The sequence below is a fragment of the Lycium barbarum genome, chromosome 4 (genome assembly GCF_019175385.1).
Source record: "Lycium barbarum isolate Lr01 chromosome 4, ASM1917538v2, whole genome shotgun sequence".
Lineage (NCBI taxonomy): Eukaryota > Viridiplantae > Streptophyta > Magnoliopsida > Solanales > Solanaceae > Lycium > Lycium barbarum.
The window spans coordinates 16773030-16792667 of record NC_083340.1 but is presented as its reverse complement, the minus strand read 5'-3'; the positions used below and the strand labels follow the sequence as shown (position 1 = coordinate 16792667).

At 33.6% G+C, this 19638-nt stretch overlaps 1 protein-coding gene across 1 annotated transcript; it reads right to left on the bottom strand.

The window, feature by feature from the left end:
• Window positions 1-10641: 10641 nt before the first annotated feature.
• LOC132635406 (uncharacterized) lies at window positions 10642-15082 on the bottom strand. Its single transcript, XM_060351781.1, has 5 exons — window positions 14570-15082; window positions 12472-12567; window positions 12323-12371; window positions 11957-12070; window positions 10642-10933 (listed from the first exon to the last, which is right to left on the bottom strand). The coding sequence occupies exons 1-4, from the start codon at window positions 14936-14938 to the stop codon at window positions 11973-11975; spliced, it is 612 nt and encodes a 203-aa protein (XP_060207764.1). The 5' UTR covers window positions 14939-15082; the 3' UTR covers window positions 10642-10933; window positions 11957-11972.
• Window positions 15083-19638: the final 4556 nt, after the last annotated feature.

Genomic DNA, 19638 nt, shown 5'->3' with positions numbered 1-19638 from the left:
ACAAATTAAAGACATATTATTAGTTCCAATAGTTTTAGAATTGTGAAAGATTTGAAATTTGAGATTGAAAATTCCCAAACTTCTTTATTTAAAAAAACACTACTCAAACGATATAACTTTTCGAAAAAAATTCGAAACTGCATTTGCAGTTTTTTTAAATTCTAAAGCAAATGTCACTAAAAAAAATAAGAGCAAGGAAAGAGAAAAGAAATGCATCCGTGCAAAATGAAAGGTCAAATCAAAATGCACGATAAGAGTACCAAGACTATACCACAACCAGACTATACCCACAACCAATAGTATCAAAAGTACACCTTCACATTTACAAATCCTAATGAGAATATTGCAAAGTTCTTTCCCATCTCGTCAAGTCCCATGCAACTACTTCAACAAAAGAAAAAAAGAGAAAGAGATTCTTTTTATTTATTCTTGATTCCATCATTTTTTGTCTTGCCTCGTCACTAAGCAATTCCAATTCCAATTCTAATTCTAATTCTAATTCTTATTCAAACCTTTATGGCGATAGGGCTGTTGAGTGTTGACAAGTAGGTCTAGCTAAGGAAGATAGCCAATGAGGAAGAGAGTGGTTTTAGTGTCACCGCCCAAGTTTATTATACGTATTGTCTGCTTCGCCTAACAATTCTCACGGATTTGTTCTTCAAACTACATCATCATCGAGCTTAAAAATACGTATATCATGTAAAATTATACTTTATCTTATATAGCACTTCCCTTCAATGTGGATTATTAGCTTAATTAAGGTGTCATACACAGCTCTTCTTTGAAAGTTTGATAGCCTAGAAATCATTCTTTTTAACCCGCCCTCAATAGCTTACCCTCAAGCGTCACACTTAAGAGTTTGTATTATATCCTTTTGTTACATTAATTCTACTTCGGACATAATTAAGTTGGTTGAATCTCAAAGACCTCAAACTTCCATTCTTTGTCGTTAGAATCTGATTGCGACTTTGACAAATTATGCCTTATATATTCTTCTTGCATCCAATTACATCTTTTTTTTTACCGTACGTTTAGACCATAAAACAAAAGGTTATTTACCAAATGAGTACCGGCTGTGACAGTTCACTGCAAGGCCATATTTTGGGCAGAGATACTCCAAATTTCACTCAGGCGTGTAACCTGCTATTGTCTGTTGTCAGCACTGGTTCTCTATTCTATTTTGCTGCTTCTTCTGTTCTGCTTTGGCATTTCGGACAAAATATTTTGGGCAAATTGCATAAATGCCAATTCTGCCTTTTTTTTTTTTTTTTTTGAATACTAATGTTGGGTTGTACTTGTAGCTTTATTCCTCCTTCTGAGGCTTAAGCAAAGAAGAAAAATGCCTGGAATAACGAGACAACTCAATGCCGGTCTCTTTCATCCCTTGACAAGCAACAACCCCTACCTAGGGGCGGAGCTCGGGGCACACGGGGTTCATCCGAACTTTTTCTGTCGGAATAGTTATACTGTATATACAATATAACAATTATTTTTTTATATATGTTAGTAATATATAGTAATGTTGAATTCTCTTGAATTTTTACTAAGTTTACATCATTATGTTATAAATTCTTTCAGCAAAGATCCTGACTCCACCACTAAACCCAACCGTTTGTCCAACTTAAAACATTGGCATGAGTATTTTTTTTAAAAAAAAAAAATTCTTTGGAAAGGGTAGACAACTGGTTTGTTGAATTGCCATCTATATAGCAGCCAAGACAAGAAACATCCTCAGATGAGAAAACGAATGGACCCTTCATAGGTCCCCAAGAGTCCAGCTTAGATTTAGAAATTTTTGTGGTATATGTCAGATTTAGATATGACAAATGTACGAGTTAAGTAAACTTGAACTAGTTAACACGCGTAGAGGCAGACTTATAGTGTAATTTATGAGTTCACCGCAATCTAGCAGTTGTTTGCTCAAATCTTGTATAAGTATTAAGAAATTCATTAGATATTTATAAATATTTGATTGTGAACCTAATTATTATTGTATATTAATTTGAAATCGTCGAAAAACCTATAAGTTGCAAATTCTTAATCCACCAATGAGTTACAGGGTCAATTCAAGAGAAGGGTCATAACCAACAAACCTGGTAGGACAAAATCCATGGTTCTAAACATTCGTGCGTTATGTGTCAATGATCTTTACTATTCCTAGTCAGAAATCGTGCACAGAGTTTTTGATTCTATTTCTTTTTATGAGGATTAGATCCGTGAATACTGGAAAAATGAAAGCTAAAAAGAGAGGACCTTTGGTAGTTTATAACTCTACATATAAATGGATGAAAGTAAAATTACAACCATTGGACTTGAAACCTAATCCTGTCCACAGTTTCCTTTTCAGATGTTCCAAAACTAGAACGTTGATATATGAGTATGTGTTGTGGCAAGTGTGTTTTGACAAATGGGGTTTTGACACGTGGCAATGAAAGGAAGAACGAGTTTTCTTATGTTCTAACGAAAGGGTTCTTACAAGATGTCGTTAGGAAGAAAAGCACAGTCAAAGTCTCTTCCTTTCAATCTATTCTTCAATTCTTTGTCTGGCAAAATCCCATATTTGTCCAATTTCCCATTTAGGGTTTTACTTAACCTGCATACTTGTGTTTCTTTTCTTTTTCTCCTTTTAAGTTCATAATCTAACAATTCTGAATGGTAAGGGTGGAAACTTTTATACTATTTTACCTTCACATTCTTCTTTGTAATACAGCCTCGTGCAGATTTTTGCCCAAAGCAAGTGTGACCAATAATAAAACTGAGCTAACCAAAGTGAAAAGAACAGCTCTCTACTGTATATCTTAGTCGTACAATTGTCTTTGCCTTATGGGAATGGGACTTGATAAAACCCTGCCATATGTCTTGGCAACTTGCAATGCCTTTAATTCAAACTTTGATTTGTTTAATTCCATCATTAAGCAATAATTAACTCGGACTCTTATAGTACGAGAGTGATTAAAATTGTAGATATTTATACACCCCCCTCCGTTGTACAAATGATGGGTAATTCTGCAACCAATTGGCTCAAGCAAATGATAAGACTGAACTAAATCACCTATATATATATATATATTTGTTTATGTTGAGGACTAGAGAATTTATCAGCGCTTCGCGCGGTGTTGAAAGGCCTAAGTTTATAAACGAAATTATCATTTTAATATCTAATTATTAAAAGTACTTAAAATTTATTTGTAATATACAAATTCATATCAATCACACTTTTAACTTTCATGTGTTTTATTATTAACACTTCATTTTACACTTTTATCTATTTTTTCATCACCTAAGAGTTTTCATTTTTAAATACACTTGTGTTTTTATTTAATCCATATAGCTATAACTATTTTTTATTTTTTGACATAAAAATAATTTTAACAAATTGGTGTCTCTTAATTAACAAAATTATGATTCCATTGTACGTCTAATTTATGTAGAGAAAATTACACTTATGTTAATTGGGGCAACAATCCTACCAAAATTGACCCATTTTTTTAATTCTTACAAAAAATTACCCAAACTTCTCTCTCTCTGCCTTCTTATATGTTTGTATATGCTGGTATAAGTGTCTGTACATGTATGTATATGTTTGTATATTTTGGGCTATTTCTTGTAATGTAAGTTTTGGGTTTTTTTTTTTTTTTTTTTGCAATGTAAGTGACCAACTTGTATATTTCTGAAATTTTCCCATTTATGTATATAAGTATTCAACTTTCTCATCTAATATATATATATATACTAGTGAAGGGGAGCCTTGGCGTAACTGGTAAAGTTGTTGTCATGTGACCAGGAGGTCACGGGTTCGAGCCGTGGAAACAGCCTCTTGCAGAAATGCAAGGTAAGGCTGCGTACAATAGACCCTTGTGGTCCGGCCCTTCCCCGGACCCCGCGCATAGCGGGAGCTTAGTGCACCGGGCTGCCCTTTTATATATATATATATATATATATATATATATATATATATATATATATATATACTAGTGTCAAGAAGCCCGTGCTGAGCCCAGGCCCAAGATCAAGGTAATAAAATAATCACTAAGTTTTAATTTATGTGTCACAGTTTAAATTTCGAGAGTCAAATAGTTTAATTTTGATAGTGAATTTGGGCATAAATTTTTTAAGTCTTTGAAATTTTATATATTTAAAAACTATGTAAAAAGTACTATAAACCTCAATACTTGGCTATTCAAAACATTTAAAAGATATATGAAAAAAATAATGATTTTTCTTAATTAAAAGTTTTCTTTTCCTTTCAAGAAATGCATGTGAGGAAACGATATTTTTTTTTCTTTATCTAATATATTTTCTAAATTTATGTTATAATAATATTATAACTATGATATAGCCCCAAATACATTAGCATTGGATAAATTTAAATAATCAAATCATGTCTCGGTGCAACGACGTATATATCTAATAATTTTGTTCCTTCTCATTTTTATTTTCTCTAAGGATCGATTTTAAAATTTATTTTCTATTGTATAAATATTGTTACATCATTGAACCTTTATATATTCAAAATATTTTTTTTAAATAAAATTTAGATCAAGAGAAATTTAATGGCATTTTAGAATTACTAAGAAAATATGGCTGACGCTCCGCCATGAGTTCTCCAAAATTATTATTAATACCATTTTAGAATATCTTTGTGCAAAGTTATTTCTATCAGATGATATGACCACCATGCACAATTTTTCAAGTATTTTTGAAGGGCTCAAATTATATGCACCATAGTGGATGTGACAACCCAAGTAAAAAAGAAATAATGTAGGGGCAAAAATAAGACATAGAAAAAAAAAATCATGGTAATACCTCACCTCCAAAAAGTTAGTCTAAGGAGTGATGTATTACCAAAAAGAGTTTGAAAATATCTTGACTTGTTGAAAAAATATTTTGGTATATGAAGTAATAAATAGCAAATATAAGGGCAAATATTTGAAAGAGCAAATCCTTTTTAATTGGCAACCTAACTAAATAGTTATAATGTAACTAAGTACTACAAAACTCTCTCTTATATATAATTGTAATATATATATTCACTTTCTTTCTTTCAATAGAGAGTTGAACAATGTCATATTTTTTATTATAAAAAAACCGATATCTATTAAACAATTGAGCGTGCTAAGCACATGAGGCAGAAAAGAATACTTTTTCCTTTTCCTACTTGATCGATTCAGATATATTCTTTTGCTTTCTTACTTTGTTAATCAATGGTGTAAAATAAAATGATCACTCTCAATTAAACTAGATGAATAAGAATAAATGAAGTGAGAGAATTTTGGAAAGAGCCAAAAAGAAATTACACTTTCGAAAGGTTGAAATAAAACTGGGAAAGAAAAAGTAATAGAAAGAAATTAAGAGGATTCTTAATGAATGTAAACGATATTGGAAGTGGGATTCAAGAATTTGAATGCAGAAATTAATTACTTTAGCATTTCTATCATTAGAAGTTTAAAAAATGATTTAAGCAATTAATTTTGAAAAGAAAAAAGATAAGCATGTGAATACATTTCTAGAGTAATAATTTTTCAATTGTAGTTCATTCCATAATATCACAAGTAGGGGTGTACAAAGTAAACCGACAAACCGCACCAAACCGATCAACCGAGTCAAACCGAGAAAAAAACACGATTAGTTGTTTGGTTTGATTTGGTTTGGTGTTGAAAAAAAAAACCCGATCATAATTGGTTTGGTTTGGTTTTAGCTAAAAAAAAGTCAAACCGAACCAAACCAACCCGACATTACATGTATTCAATTTTTAAAATATTTTATACATAAAAATATTTATTTGTAATGTAATTTATAAATATTTCTTAATTTTTCGTAGTTTTTTTTATCTATTATCATATTATTCAAGCTTGAACTTAGAATTTTGAATGTCAATAAGTTTTATATCTTATGGATGTTAGTAACTCATATAAAGTCCACCAAAACCAACTCAACACTAATACTAACAAAAGAAATTCAATTTACCACTAGGAATGAAAATAATGTTGGATATTTATTCTTTAGTTTTGTATAATTGGTTTAGAGAATGAAAATACATAACTTAAGTTTTTTTTCTTGTCATGTAATTAATATTTATTAGCCGTACTTATTTTAGCATGACTTAGTACTTTTAGATTATGGTCATTTTCTTTATGGCTTATTAATTAGCAATATTTATTTTAACCGATTTTATTATCTTTTGTTGAATATTTTATTACAATGTCATCACTCTTCTCGCATTTTGTGTTATTTTCTTATGAAACACCTTAATTATATAGTTGTATCTTACTAGGACTAAAGAAATATTTGAAGTAAAAGTTATATATTTTGTATCAAGACTATTCCAAAAAAAAAACCCCGAAAAACCCGAGAAAATCCGAGGTTGAAAAACCCGAATTTTATTGGTTTGGTTTGGTGTATAAATTAAAAAACCCGATGCAATTGGTTTGGTTTGGTGTTTAAAAAAACCGAACCAACCCGGTCCATGTACACCCCTAATCATAAGATTGTCTTCCGCATTTTAGGTGCAGAAGGAAAAAAATACTCTCTTTTTTAATAGCACAAAACATGCCCATCTACTTTCGTCTTCTGTTATTTCATCTCGAAATTTATGTCAATCTTATAATAATCTGTTCTCACGATAATATGACTGAAATGTGAGCTCCAAATATATTTACACAAGTATGTATGGGAAAAGAAAGCCTGTATCGGAAAAGAAAGCCTGTAACATTTCTTTCCAATTTAATTTTTGTTTTACTATTGATCTTGTCGTCCTTTCTGCTATTAAGCATTGCTTTGCAATCATTTATCAATTCCTCTAAATTAAAATTGCATTCCTTGAATATTGTCCTGTAAACCTCAGTCACACCTTCACCAATAACGCTATCTAGTATCCTGTAAATTTTAGAGTGACATTCTCATGAAAAAGACTCCAAACAAATGTTGATATGTGGTATTAAAGTAAAAAATCTCAAAGCATATATCCTGCATGATCAAGAATGCATGAAGAATAGACCCTCAAGATCATTCAAAAAGCAAAGACCAACATTTCATATGATGTTCAATAATATTTCCCGAACTATCCACCAAAAAGTACACAAACTTAATCTATGAAACGAATTAATATGAATAATGACCAGAAAGGTAATACATGAAAAATACATGTTACTAGAACATTTTTATCCATTTCGCTAATCCGATTTTTACTTCATCAACACCACCTCGATTAATATAAACATTGAGAAAAAAAATAATAAAGGAAAGAAGGAAACAAAAAAGGTAAAGAAAGAGCAAATGAAATACAAAGACAAGAAACTTACCCAAAAGTCATATGGTTTGGTTCTATTCATGGGACAAAGGCACAAAGTTTTGCCTTCTTTCTTTTCCTCCCTGAAACATGAACACATAACCCAAAAAAAAATTTAAAAAAAATTAAATCAATGAAAACAAAATGAGGCAAAAAAAAGTTCATAACGTTGCAACTGATGGGAAGAAGTTGTGAGCAGCCTACATACCTTGTTATATACTCCCTCCATTCCATAATAAGTGACTTTTTAAGCTTTTCATTTTGTTTCAAAATAAGTGGTGTTTTAGGATTTCAAGAAGAAATTGATCTTCTTCTTCCAAAATGACCCTCATTTACATAATTAAGAATCATTAAGCTTTTCTTTTTCTAGGCATTTAATTAGGGGTAAATTAGTAAAAGCACTCCTAATTTTCTAGGAGTGAACACTTTCTTAAGGGGTGTGCATAAGCCTAAAAAGTCACTTATTATGGAATGGAGGGAGTATGATAATATGCATTTATATGCATTAATTCTCACATTTAATTAGAGCTTAAAAACAACATTTACTTTTATAACTCAAATTCTGCGCAAAGAAAAAGAAAACGATCATATATATATATATATATATATATATATATATATATATATATATAGTCCTTTCATCTTTCATTGAATTAATATCTTACCCTTTAATTGAGTAATAAATTGGGATTATTCAGTTTAATTAGAATTAGTGGTCTTTCCACATTCTGCCTTGAATTTATAAAAAGAACAGAAATTTGCAAAAATAATGAGAGTATATTATAAGGAATGAGACAGGTTGGGTAGTAATATCAGATTTTTTTATTACAATGTAATGAATGTAAACGTTTCTCTTATAAATGTTATAGAGAGTGTTAAATGTAGCACATTTAACATAATTAAGATATAATTAATGGAGTTAATTAAATGAATACCTTTTTAGTTGTTTTTTTTTTTAATAACATGACACATAAATGCAAAAAAATGAGAAAATGCCAAAAAAAGAGAAAAAAGATAAATAGGAATGGTGACCATAGAGAAGTGTCACATCACCTTGTTTATGCCTAGCTTTATATTATATACAGATATAGATAGATTAAACCTGATCTCTTATAATTTTCAAGAGTCAATCTGATAAAAGTGTGTATTGAATTGCCAAGAAGAAACTTCATCGTATAAAAGAAATATATAACATGTAGTATAACTACAAGATTACACAATAATATAAAAACTTTTCATACACACTAAAATATCATGACCTCAACAGTTTAATTTGTCAAACTCTACAACCCATCGACTCTCCAAAAGATGTGAGATCACAGTATATACACGCATTAGAAAAGACATGAAGCAAATAATCGGAGTAAATTCAGGATTTTTAGTTTATGAATTTTGGGCCACAATTTTTATTTTTTTTATTTTTTTTGCTTATTGAGTTCTGGTTTACCCATACATATTAAATAAACTTCTTAACATAAATATAGAATCTGAGACTACTAAATTTTACAAAGCCCATAATTATAATTACTCGAAGCAATGTGCTACTCCCTTCGTCTCAAATTATCAGTCTTTTTTTTTGTTTACAGCCCCTTAAGAAATATTAATTGGGAGGGGCGGTGGGGGCATTTGACTAACTTTACCATTATTTATGGCTGCGTTATAATCTCTTTCCATTAAATGTTTACTCTATTTATGAGACATCTCCATTTAATGATAAAATTCTACTCCGCATAAAATGGAGAAAAAACAATTTATTGTGCCTTGAACTTCTAAAAAATAAATTATTTGAGACAACTATTTTTAGTAATCATAATAAATAATTTGATATGTAGGGAGTAAGTAAAATCATTGGGAGGGAAGTGGGAACCCCTCTTAATTTTTCAAGCAAAAGAAAAGGGGAGTCATTATGAAAGAAGTGATTTCGAACTAGAAGCCTTTTATTTTTGCACCATACAAGGTCACATCAAATCCAACCTAACCATATCTTAACAATACTCATAAAGGTTAAAGACACATGCATGAAAAAGCTATTGCATGTCGAGATTATAAGAGACTTACTTTTAACGTTACGAATGTTCTTTAGTTTGGTGCAAGCAAAACACAAAAAGCAATAGTGATATAAATACATGTTTGAAAAAGTGATAAATTATAAAGACATTATTCAGTGATCTCATCATCTTCTCTAAAAAGTAGAATATATTAAAATATGAGAGATCTAATGCATCATCTGTCAATCCCCAAGTCTTTCCCCATTTCCAAGATTTCTTTCATTATCTTTGGTTTTATGCTTAGCTTCTTTTCTGGTTTTCTTTCAGTTTTTTTGTTCCAATAAAGAATGCTTACTCATTGTTAAAAAGAAGAGACCCCAGTTGCCGTTAATGTACTTTATTTCTATTTATTAAATCATATTTTTTTTCCATGAACAGATTTTGAGACCTTCATAGTTAAGTTTTGTTTAAGCCAATCTTTTAAAATTCGAATACTCCTGGTTGAATTAATTAACACTTAAGGCATGAATCGGAGAAAAATGTCGAACTCTGGCCAATACTTGATGGACTCACGAGCAATCAGTATTTGCAAGTTGACTCAACTCACAATTATTTAAGTTATAGTATTGTGTAAAAGCTTTAATTTCTTTTCTTACCCAAACTGTTCATTTTATTGTTATTTATGCTTGATAAACAATTAATCCTGAACAATTGACCAACTACTTTTCTTTCGCACTTAACTTTGTATCTATTTTGGATAGATTAACAAGGAAATAGATGTGATTGGAACTCAATAACTCGACTAACCTAGTCTTGGAATTAACTCAACTTATTGAATAATCCAGTAAAGTCTAAGTTTGGACTGTTTACACTATGTTTGGACTACTAAAGTTCAATTAGCTTGGGACCTACTTTGACGGGCTGAAACTGACCGAATGAGCTTTTGTTCAATATGGGCTAGGTATTGCCAAATGGTGGAGTCTATGACAACTTGTGTTTTTCTTTATCTTCTAACTTTATTGTGGTTACATTTATTTATAGGACGATATTTCGTTTATGCAAAAGTATAGAAAAGAATGGCGTTAACACATTGAAGACTTAGTTGTGACTAAACTTGACTAAAGGCCCTTGAAGCAGTTCTTTCACCTCTACTAATAAATTGGTATTGGAGCGGTACCCTTGGTGGATATAAGGAAACAGAACTCTTCCAGGTTTCTTTTCTTATTCAAATATCTTCGGTTTTATAAACCGTAACTAACTAGTATATTACCAATACTAAGTTTCCGCTTTGGGTGACATGCATGAAAGTGATGTTCTAGAAGAACATAACCAGAAAGCCAATATAAGCGTGCATGGACAGATTAATTACCTTCTTAGTATTCTCCAATGCATCTAGAAAATATGAATTTACAAGAGTAAACACTCAAATTTGCATGTTGCGTTGAGTTTATTCCTCAAGAAACTAAAATTATAAGCTGCAAACTGCCTCAGATCACACTTCAGATTCAGAATATGAATTTACAAGAGTAAGCACTCAAATTTGCGCGTTGTGTTGCATTTATTCCTCAAGAAACTGAAATTGTAAGCTGCAAACTGCCTCAGATCACCCTTCAGATTCAGCCTACCTATTTCCAATCTATTCAATCAAAAATTATGCCTGCAAAAATGTAGCACCAAAAAAGAGTTTAGTTTTCATGAGTTGAATTTCTGTTGTAAGCAGGGCTCGGAAGATCATCAATTGAACTGTCTCCGTGTGCTCCTAAGCCTCATACAGTGTCTTTATTCAATGAAATTCAGAGAAACTGGTTTCCAGCTTTCAAGAAAATTACAAGTTTCGAAAAATGTCCATCCAAAGCAGAACGACAATGCTTTATAACAGCCTGACAGATAATCATTTAATGGGAAAACAGACACACACAACAATAAACAATGAGAAAGCAAGAACAAAATTTTTGCGTCAATATAATTAAGGATTGATGTTTTTTCATTCATCAGCCAGCTGCCATCTGAAGATTTATTATCAATCAGGGGTTCAACCCTTGGCTATATATACTGGCTTGGTGCTCAACTTTCTGTATGGAAATGATTTCGAGGATGAATGAATTGTATATGGATGCATGACGGCTTGAAAAGGTAGAAAAGGATTGTTCTGCATAGGATCCAGGCACATTTATGATTTTGGAAGTACTGATTTCAAATAGTTATCAGTTTTATGCCAAATACTCACTTTTTACAAGAGCTAAACTCTATTTTCCATTTCTTCCACAAGGTTAAACAGTCTTTGAGGAATAAATAATTTAATTGCATGAGAAACACTATTCAAACAGAAACTATGCTGACCGTATTAAGCAAACCAGGATCTTATCAAGTCTTCCATATGGCCATAGGGATAAGGAGAAATGAATTCATAGGCATTTCCCCCAGGTAGATTTCACATAAGTCAGAATGAACACACTGCAACTTTTTACGCTTTTATACTGGCTACCATATTGTTCTGGTGATCTTGTACTATCAAAAGATATTTTTTTCCTAATTCATGTTCCATATACCAGGAAAAGCAATACTTAACATAAATATGATAGATAACTAAAACACTTACCGCCCCATGTGATTCTTAGTTCAGGTTTAAAGAAACACAAGATAGGTACAAGTACAACAACAAGGCAGCTAAAGGAATTACCTCAAACGCATTGCCTTCAACAAGCTGAAGTTGAATGGATCCCATAACGGTTCTTGAGAGTATCTATGGCTTTCTTGACGGATTGTGACAGCTCCGGGATGGTCTGTTTGCACACTGTAAAGAATGAGAACAAAGTTTATGAGATGTTCATCCTAATCCAAAAGGCCATTCAGAAGAATCTGTTACACTTTTGGCCAAGCCAAAAGAAGACAAATAAATCAATTTCTTCATCTGCTCATTCCAAGTATTTAAAGCCTAATGTCTCAAGGTTATTAGAGCATTCAGCATTGTTAAGAAACTTGTGGCAGTATAGTTGCACTTACTAAAAAGCATATCCTCATAGTTGACATAAGGTTAAGAACTTACAGCGAGCACCACTAGCTTGAAGGTCTGCCATGAACATAGAATATGAACCCTAGGAAGGAAAGATTAAATTAATAATGGTAATGACACAACATTTGAGATTAAATAGGATCAAACTTGTGAAAGGTAATAGCAGATAATGGAAGATTCACCTTCATTGCCTCCTTGCCTTCATTGATTCGCTCAGACATTTTTTTGTACTCCTTTTCTGCTTCATCTGCCACTTGCTGGCATCCTTGTGTCTGAATCTACTTAATTACCAAGAAATTAGTAGGAAAACGCAATGAAACACCACAGTTACAACAGATATGAAACAGCTCCGAGGCGTGGAATAGGTTATACTATCTAGAAAACTGGTCATAGATGGTTATTCTAACCCTTTTTAATTTGCTTTAGAAGTTAAAGTACAACATAACGAGTACAAAGCCACTGAGAGAAAACTACTCATGATGAGAACTAAATGCAATCAAACCCCATGTTCAATGGAATCATGAACAACAGAAATCACATAAAAAAGGGCAGCCTGGTGCACTAAGCTCCCTCTATGCTCAGAGTCCGGGCAAAGAAGAAGAAGTTTGGACTTCAGTAACATAAAAGGGCATTATATCTAGATGCTGTCTATTAGTCAGATGATATCATTAAAGACCACGACTTTGCATGTACAAGCTCCAGTTTCTACAATAGTGTTGCCAATGTGATATATCTGGTTACTTCCCGTCGAGCAAATAGAGGAGAAGGTCATTACTCCTAAAGGAAACTCACATCTCCTGCAAGTCTGTTATATATCCTCTTTCAATAAAGTAATCAGCAAAACATTCTGGTTCATGTTTGAAGGCAGAGCACGAAGAACTGCACTAATTGTTGCAATGTACAAATAATTTGGTATTTTAACATTGGAATCTCACTCAGAAGAGCATAAATTAAAACTTCAATTCTAGATGTCACCATGTGTCCATGTCATCAGACAATGTTGCAGAACTTGGCATTAAGCTCGAATATTTGTGAGCCAAACCTGGATATCCTAAAAGTAGACACATTTTAGTCCATCAATTGAGGAAGTCTCCATAAGCATTCATCTTCAGCAAACAGAATAGCTTTACTATTCTGAAAGCCTATCTAACTGGCTAAAACAGTTCTGGCTCTCCCTTGGTACTACTTTCTGCAGTGAATTTAAAATTTTCCGGAGTCCAGCACTATAGAAACATCAAAAGGGGGGTGAACACTTATAACGAATGTAAGATCTGAGTAAATCAGAGTTTTAACCAGCCGTCCAATTATTAAACTGTAATATTGTCGGAATGTTCTAGAACATCACTATTCCAGTTTCCTAGCTCATTATATTACAGATCTTACACCTAACTTCCTAGTTCCTAGGATAATAAGCTTTGACAAACACTCAAAAAGAAGCTGCATCTCAAAACTCAAAAGCAACGTCAAAACATAGATGGAAAAAACAATTTGTTACTGATGCAACTCATGCAAGTTCTTAAACTAGATCAACAAACCGGAAACAGTTAACAGATCACCAAATTGAGAAAATTACACGGAAATCACCACACGTCACATAGCGTATCCATCCGGAAACACCAAAACCAGAAACCTTCAATCATCTTGCAAATATGTGGAAACACAGAACAATAAATAAGGATTCCATATATGTACATGCACACACTAGATAATTACCAGGATACATACATGCATACGCCCGTACATTACATACATACATATGCAAAAACAGTCACACACACACACACACAAAAAAAAATATACATATGCATAAGAGCTAATTCCATCAATGATACATTACCAGGATACATTACATAGCGTATCTATCCGGAAACACCAAAACCAAAAATCTTCAATCATCATGCAAATATGTGGAAGCATAGAACAAAAAAAAAAGGACTACATATATGTCCATACACTATGAATACAAGATAATTACCAGCATACATATACATACATACAATGCATTCGCGGGCGCATACATACACAGAGACACATACATACATAATACTACATATGCATACACATATACATGCACGCATGCACACACACATACATTCCTTACATATATACATAAAAAACACAAGTACATACATATAGACATACAGCGCGCGCGCACACACAATATAAGTAAGCATAAGAGCTAATTCCACTACTGACCTAAGCATTATTGAAATAAACAAACGGCAAAAGCCTATGCTCTACACAAAAACGGCAAAATCTCACAGCCACGTGTATAAACACCTTGAGTCGTTTCTGAAGACGAGAATTGGAAGCTTCTAGATCCTTAAGAATCTCCACATGCGATCTCTCAATTTGCCTCTTAACACTATCCAATTGACACGTCGCAAATTCCTTCAGATCTACAATCGATTTCAAATTCTTAACCGAATCCGGTTCACCAACAGGATTCAACTGAACCGGACTTGAAATAAAGCTACTCTTCTTTCCATTCCTCCTTTTCCATGACGTAGGCGTGACGTTACCGGTATCGAAATTGAACTCGAATGGCTTTGGTGATTCACTCATTGATTGGACTGGACTTGTTGCCGGTGGAGTTGACAGAAATTCCATTGCTGATGATTTCCTTGTTGATCTCGATCTCTTCTTCATTTCGAAATATTCACAATTTTTCTATGTGATGGTAATTTGAATTTTTGGGGATTTTATACTACGCGGGTTTTGTTGAAAATTTGAAATTGCCAACGTGGAAGTGAAGTTTGAGAATCCCGCCACTTTTGATTGTAGGTTCAAAATAGCTACTTGAGAAGCTTTGGTCCTTTATTAAGTTTGTTAAATGTGAGTATTTTTTATCTACATCTTATATTTATCCAACTCTGATTGTAGTGAAAAAAAAGAAAATATTTAATGGAAACTCATATTTGAAAGTATAGTGTTTGTAGTTTATGTTATTATTGGTATATTTTTGAAGAGTCTGGTGCAACTTTTGGATATGCGGTTTCCGTTTTTTTTTTTCTTTTTTTTGTATATTTTGTGTAGGGTATAATGTTTTATATTGTGGTTCATGGAATGCTGACGGAATTTAGGACGTTTTTGGACAAAGAAAAAAATTCACAATTTCGGTCAGATTTAACAATCAAAGTTTGGTATATATCTGTCAGAGACCAAGGGTGTGTTCGGTATGAAGGAAAATGTTTTCCAAGAAAAATGTTTTCCTGGAAATTGTGTTCTTGAAAAATAAGTGAATTTCTTACTTATTTTCTCATGTTCGTTTGGTTGGTAGAAAACATTTTCAGGAAATAACTAGCCAAGCCCCACAACTCCACCCCAACTGTCACACCCCTACCAGGAGTATGACGGGCTCCGACCCGTAGGCCGGGAACCATCTGACTTATCCGTTACTTTGAAACATTATAAACCATAATTCAAAGAATATCTGCACGCAGAAAAGGCCCAACATAGGAAGATCCAATCATTTAGCAACACATGTACATACGCGGACCGACAAGGTCGCCACAATACAGCGTATATCATAAAGCCAGCAAGGCTAACAATAAAGTATCAACAGCTCAAAATAAGGCCGACAAGGCCACCAATATATTATACCATAATATGAACCGGTGGAGCTATAAAACATCTAACTGTACACACACGCCTACGAGCCTCTACATAGAACACAAATGATCATAAGGACAATACCAAATAGACTGCAGCTCTGAAGTAAGTGGAGTACTCTTGAGAATCCACTGATAGGACACCTACGGGTCTGATCCCTCTCCCTGCCTACCTGCGGGCATGAGCGCAGCGTCCACAAGAAGAGACGTCAGTACTAATAATGTACTGAGTATGTAAGGCATGAATAACAACGTAATATAGATATGAAAGGTAACATGGAATAAAAGAGATAACCTGTACATCTGAATGCCTCATAAGGCGATTGTCATGCATGCTTGGCCTTTAAAAAAACATTTTAATACATATATATAAAGTACCATGCCCAGCCATTAAGCCTCGGTGTGATAGATATATAGTATCATGCCCGGCCATTAAGGCTCTGTGTTATATATATATAGTATCATGCCCGGCCATTAAGGCTCAGTGTTATCATCATTAGCCCGCGTCCGGAGCAATATCATAACATGCCCACTACAGTGGTGTGCACATGTACGTGCCATGCCCGGCCGACTATAGCGCGGCGCAGTGTGAGAAGATACATACATATATATATAAAACATGCATGAGAGCCAAATAAAAGCTATAAATACATCGGAGTAACGTAAGGTCGGGAACCTCCGATTATATTATGGAATAATCATCACCGCTCTATCTCACCTTGAAGGAACAATTATTATAAGGCGAGATTAACAACAATTAATAAAAATCAAGAAAATCACGAAAATGACTCAATATTCTCATATTCACATTGAATCATAAGCTTGGGACTTTTAAACATGAAATCATCATCATATCATATAAACATTCTCATATTTAGCATCGTCACTAACATTGTAAAAACATGTCCGTTATTGTTGTCATAAAAGCTTATAGAATCATAAATCTTTGACTCGGAAAATAGGGACATTTTGGATTATATTTAAGGATTATCAAGAAAGAAGTCATGCCTTTGAATCATGAACTCTAACTTTTGGAAGTAAAGAGGTTATGAAACATATGTATGTAATTATAACATAGGAGTTTCTAGAAATAGGATCATCGTCATCATAAAACATGTTTATCTTTAGCATCATAAGAACTCTATGAATCATGAATCTCTAGCTTTTGAGAATAAGAATATTCTTGGAAAACATTTATGGATTCACAGAAGGGGATCATAGGACATTTGGAAAACACCTATTGGATTCATAAGAAAGGAATCATGCCTTTAGAAGAAAGGGACTAGCCTTAACATACCTGGAAGATAATTTCTCGACTTCCAACTTACTTCCTGTCTTGCAATTCACTTAAGATCATTCGTAGCCTCGTAATCTACATATATGACCATTCATATTATTGTTAAGCTCATCGTCATACACTCGTCTTAAACCCTTAATTTAAATCCATTTAGAATTTGCCGAAATTCGAGCAGCATCTCCCCTGTTTATATGCCTAGCCCAAAATCACAATCCAATAACCAACAACAACAACAACAACAATACCAACATCACAACAACATTATCAACATCAATAGTCTCCATAAAACATCCCACACGATGTTTTCCAAGTTTCTCAACTATTCAACTTATTATACGACTATTTAATAACTTTATCTCCGTAAATAAACTAAAATTAATATTAATAAGGAGAGATTCATACCTTATTCTTGGACTCAGAATGGCCGTTGATATGAACATACAAGAATTGTTGGTTATAGGTGATTCTGACTTATTGGTTCATCAAGTACAAGGCGAATGAACCACTAAAAACGTGAAGATACTTCCGTACCTGCATTGTGTGAAAGATTTATGTAAGAGGTTTATCAAGGTGGAATTCAAACATGTCCCAAGGGCTCAAAATGAGTTCCCTAATGCTTTGGCAACCTTGTCCTCTATGATTCAGCACCCGGACAAGAATTACATAGATCCTATCAAGGTGAATGTTCAAGATCAGCAAGACTATTGTTTCCATGTAGATGAAAAACCTGATGGAGAACCTTGGTACTATGACATTAAGAGGTATCTCAAGGCAGGAGACTATCCAGAAGGCATAACCAGTGTTCAGAAGAGAACACTTCGAAGATTAGCAAACCACTTTTTCCTAAATGGAGAAATCCTTTATAGGAGGACTCTAGATTTAGGATTGCTAAGGTGTGTTGATGCCAAAGAAGCGGTCAAGTTGATTGAAGAAGTGCATGACGGTACATGTGGGCCTCATATGAATGGTTTTACTCTGGCTAAGAAAATTCTACGAGCTGGCTATTTCTGGATGACTATGGAAACAAACTGCATTTGTTTTGTGCAAAGGTTTCACCAGTGTCAAATTCATGGCGATTTGATTCGAGTCCCACCAAATAAGTTAAATGTGACGAGTTCTCCTTGGCCATTTGCAGCTTGGGGCATGGATGTCATTGGTCCTATCAAGCCTGCTGTGTCAAATGGACATAGGTTCATTTTGGTAGCCATTGACTACTTCACAAAATGGATAGAAGCATCTTCGTACAAGTTAGTGACGAAGAAGGTAGTGGTAGACTTTGTTCGCAATAACATCATCTGTCGATTCGAAATCCCTGAGTCAATTATCACAGATAATGGACCTAATCTTAACAGTGGTTTGATGCGTGAGATATGCGAAACATTTAAGATTACTCACCGTAACTCCACCCCTTATCGACCTCAGATGAATGGAGCAGTTGAAGCAGCCAACAAAAACATCAAGAGAATATTGTGGAAGATGATTAACAATTATAAACATTGGCACGAAAAATTGCCATTGGCCCTTCTCGGTTATCGCACCACTATTAGGACTTCAACTGGGGCAACGCCTTATCTTTTGGTCTATGGAACAGAGGCTGTGTTACTTGCAAAGGCAGAACTACCATCCTTCAGGATTATCCAAGAAGCTAAGTTGAGTGATGCCAAGTGTATACAAAATCGATATGAACAATTGATGCTCACTGATGAAAAGAGGATGAATGCAGTTTGTCATGGACAACTTTATCAGAACAGAATGGCCAAAGCTTTCAACAAGAAGGTAAGACCGAGACAATTCAAACCGGGGCAATTGGTGTTGAAGCGCAGATTCCCACACCAAAATGAAGCTAAGGGAAAATTTGCACCTAACTGGCAAGGGCCTTACATGGTTCACCTAGTACTGACTGGAGAAGCACTAATTCTAGCAGAAATGGATGGCGAAGTGTGGCCGAAAGCCATCAATGCAGATGCCGTCAAGAGATATTACCTTTAGGAGCTTTTCGTTTATTTATATATAATATCTTGTAATGTCTTTCTATGTAATGAAAACTACGTTCCCTCGGTGGGATACGTAAGAAACCTATATCGGGTTTGGTCTCTTTAAGATAGAAATTTCTAAAATTCCCATTTGCTTGTAATATAAACTACGCCTGACTTGATTCCCGTGGTGGGATACGTAGGCGGCCTACATAGGCTTCGGTCACATTATTAGAAAACCTCAATTTTATTTTGCCTTGTATGTTTTGAACTATGCTTGACCTGATTTCCTTGATGGGATACGTAGGCAGCCTATATAAGGCTCGGTTTTGTCATGTTGAAAGTTCAATATCCTTCTATGCCAGAAACTGGGACAATTATTAAGGGCATTATTGCATAACGACATCGAGAGACATGAAAAAGTATATGGTCGACATAATCATCAGACAAAGGAAAGGCTTTGGAGAA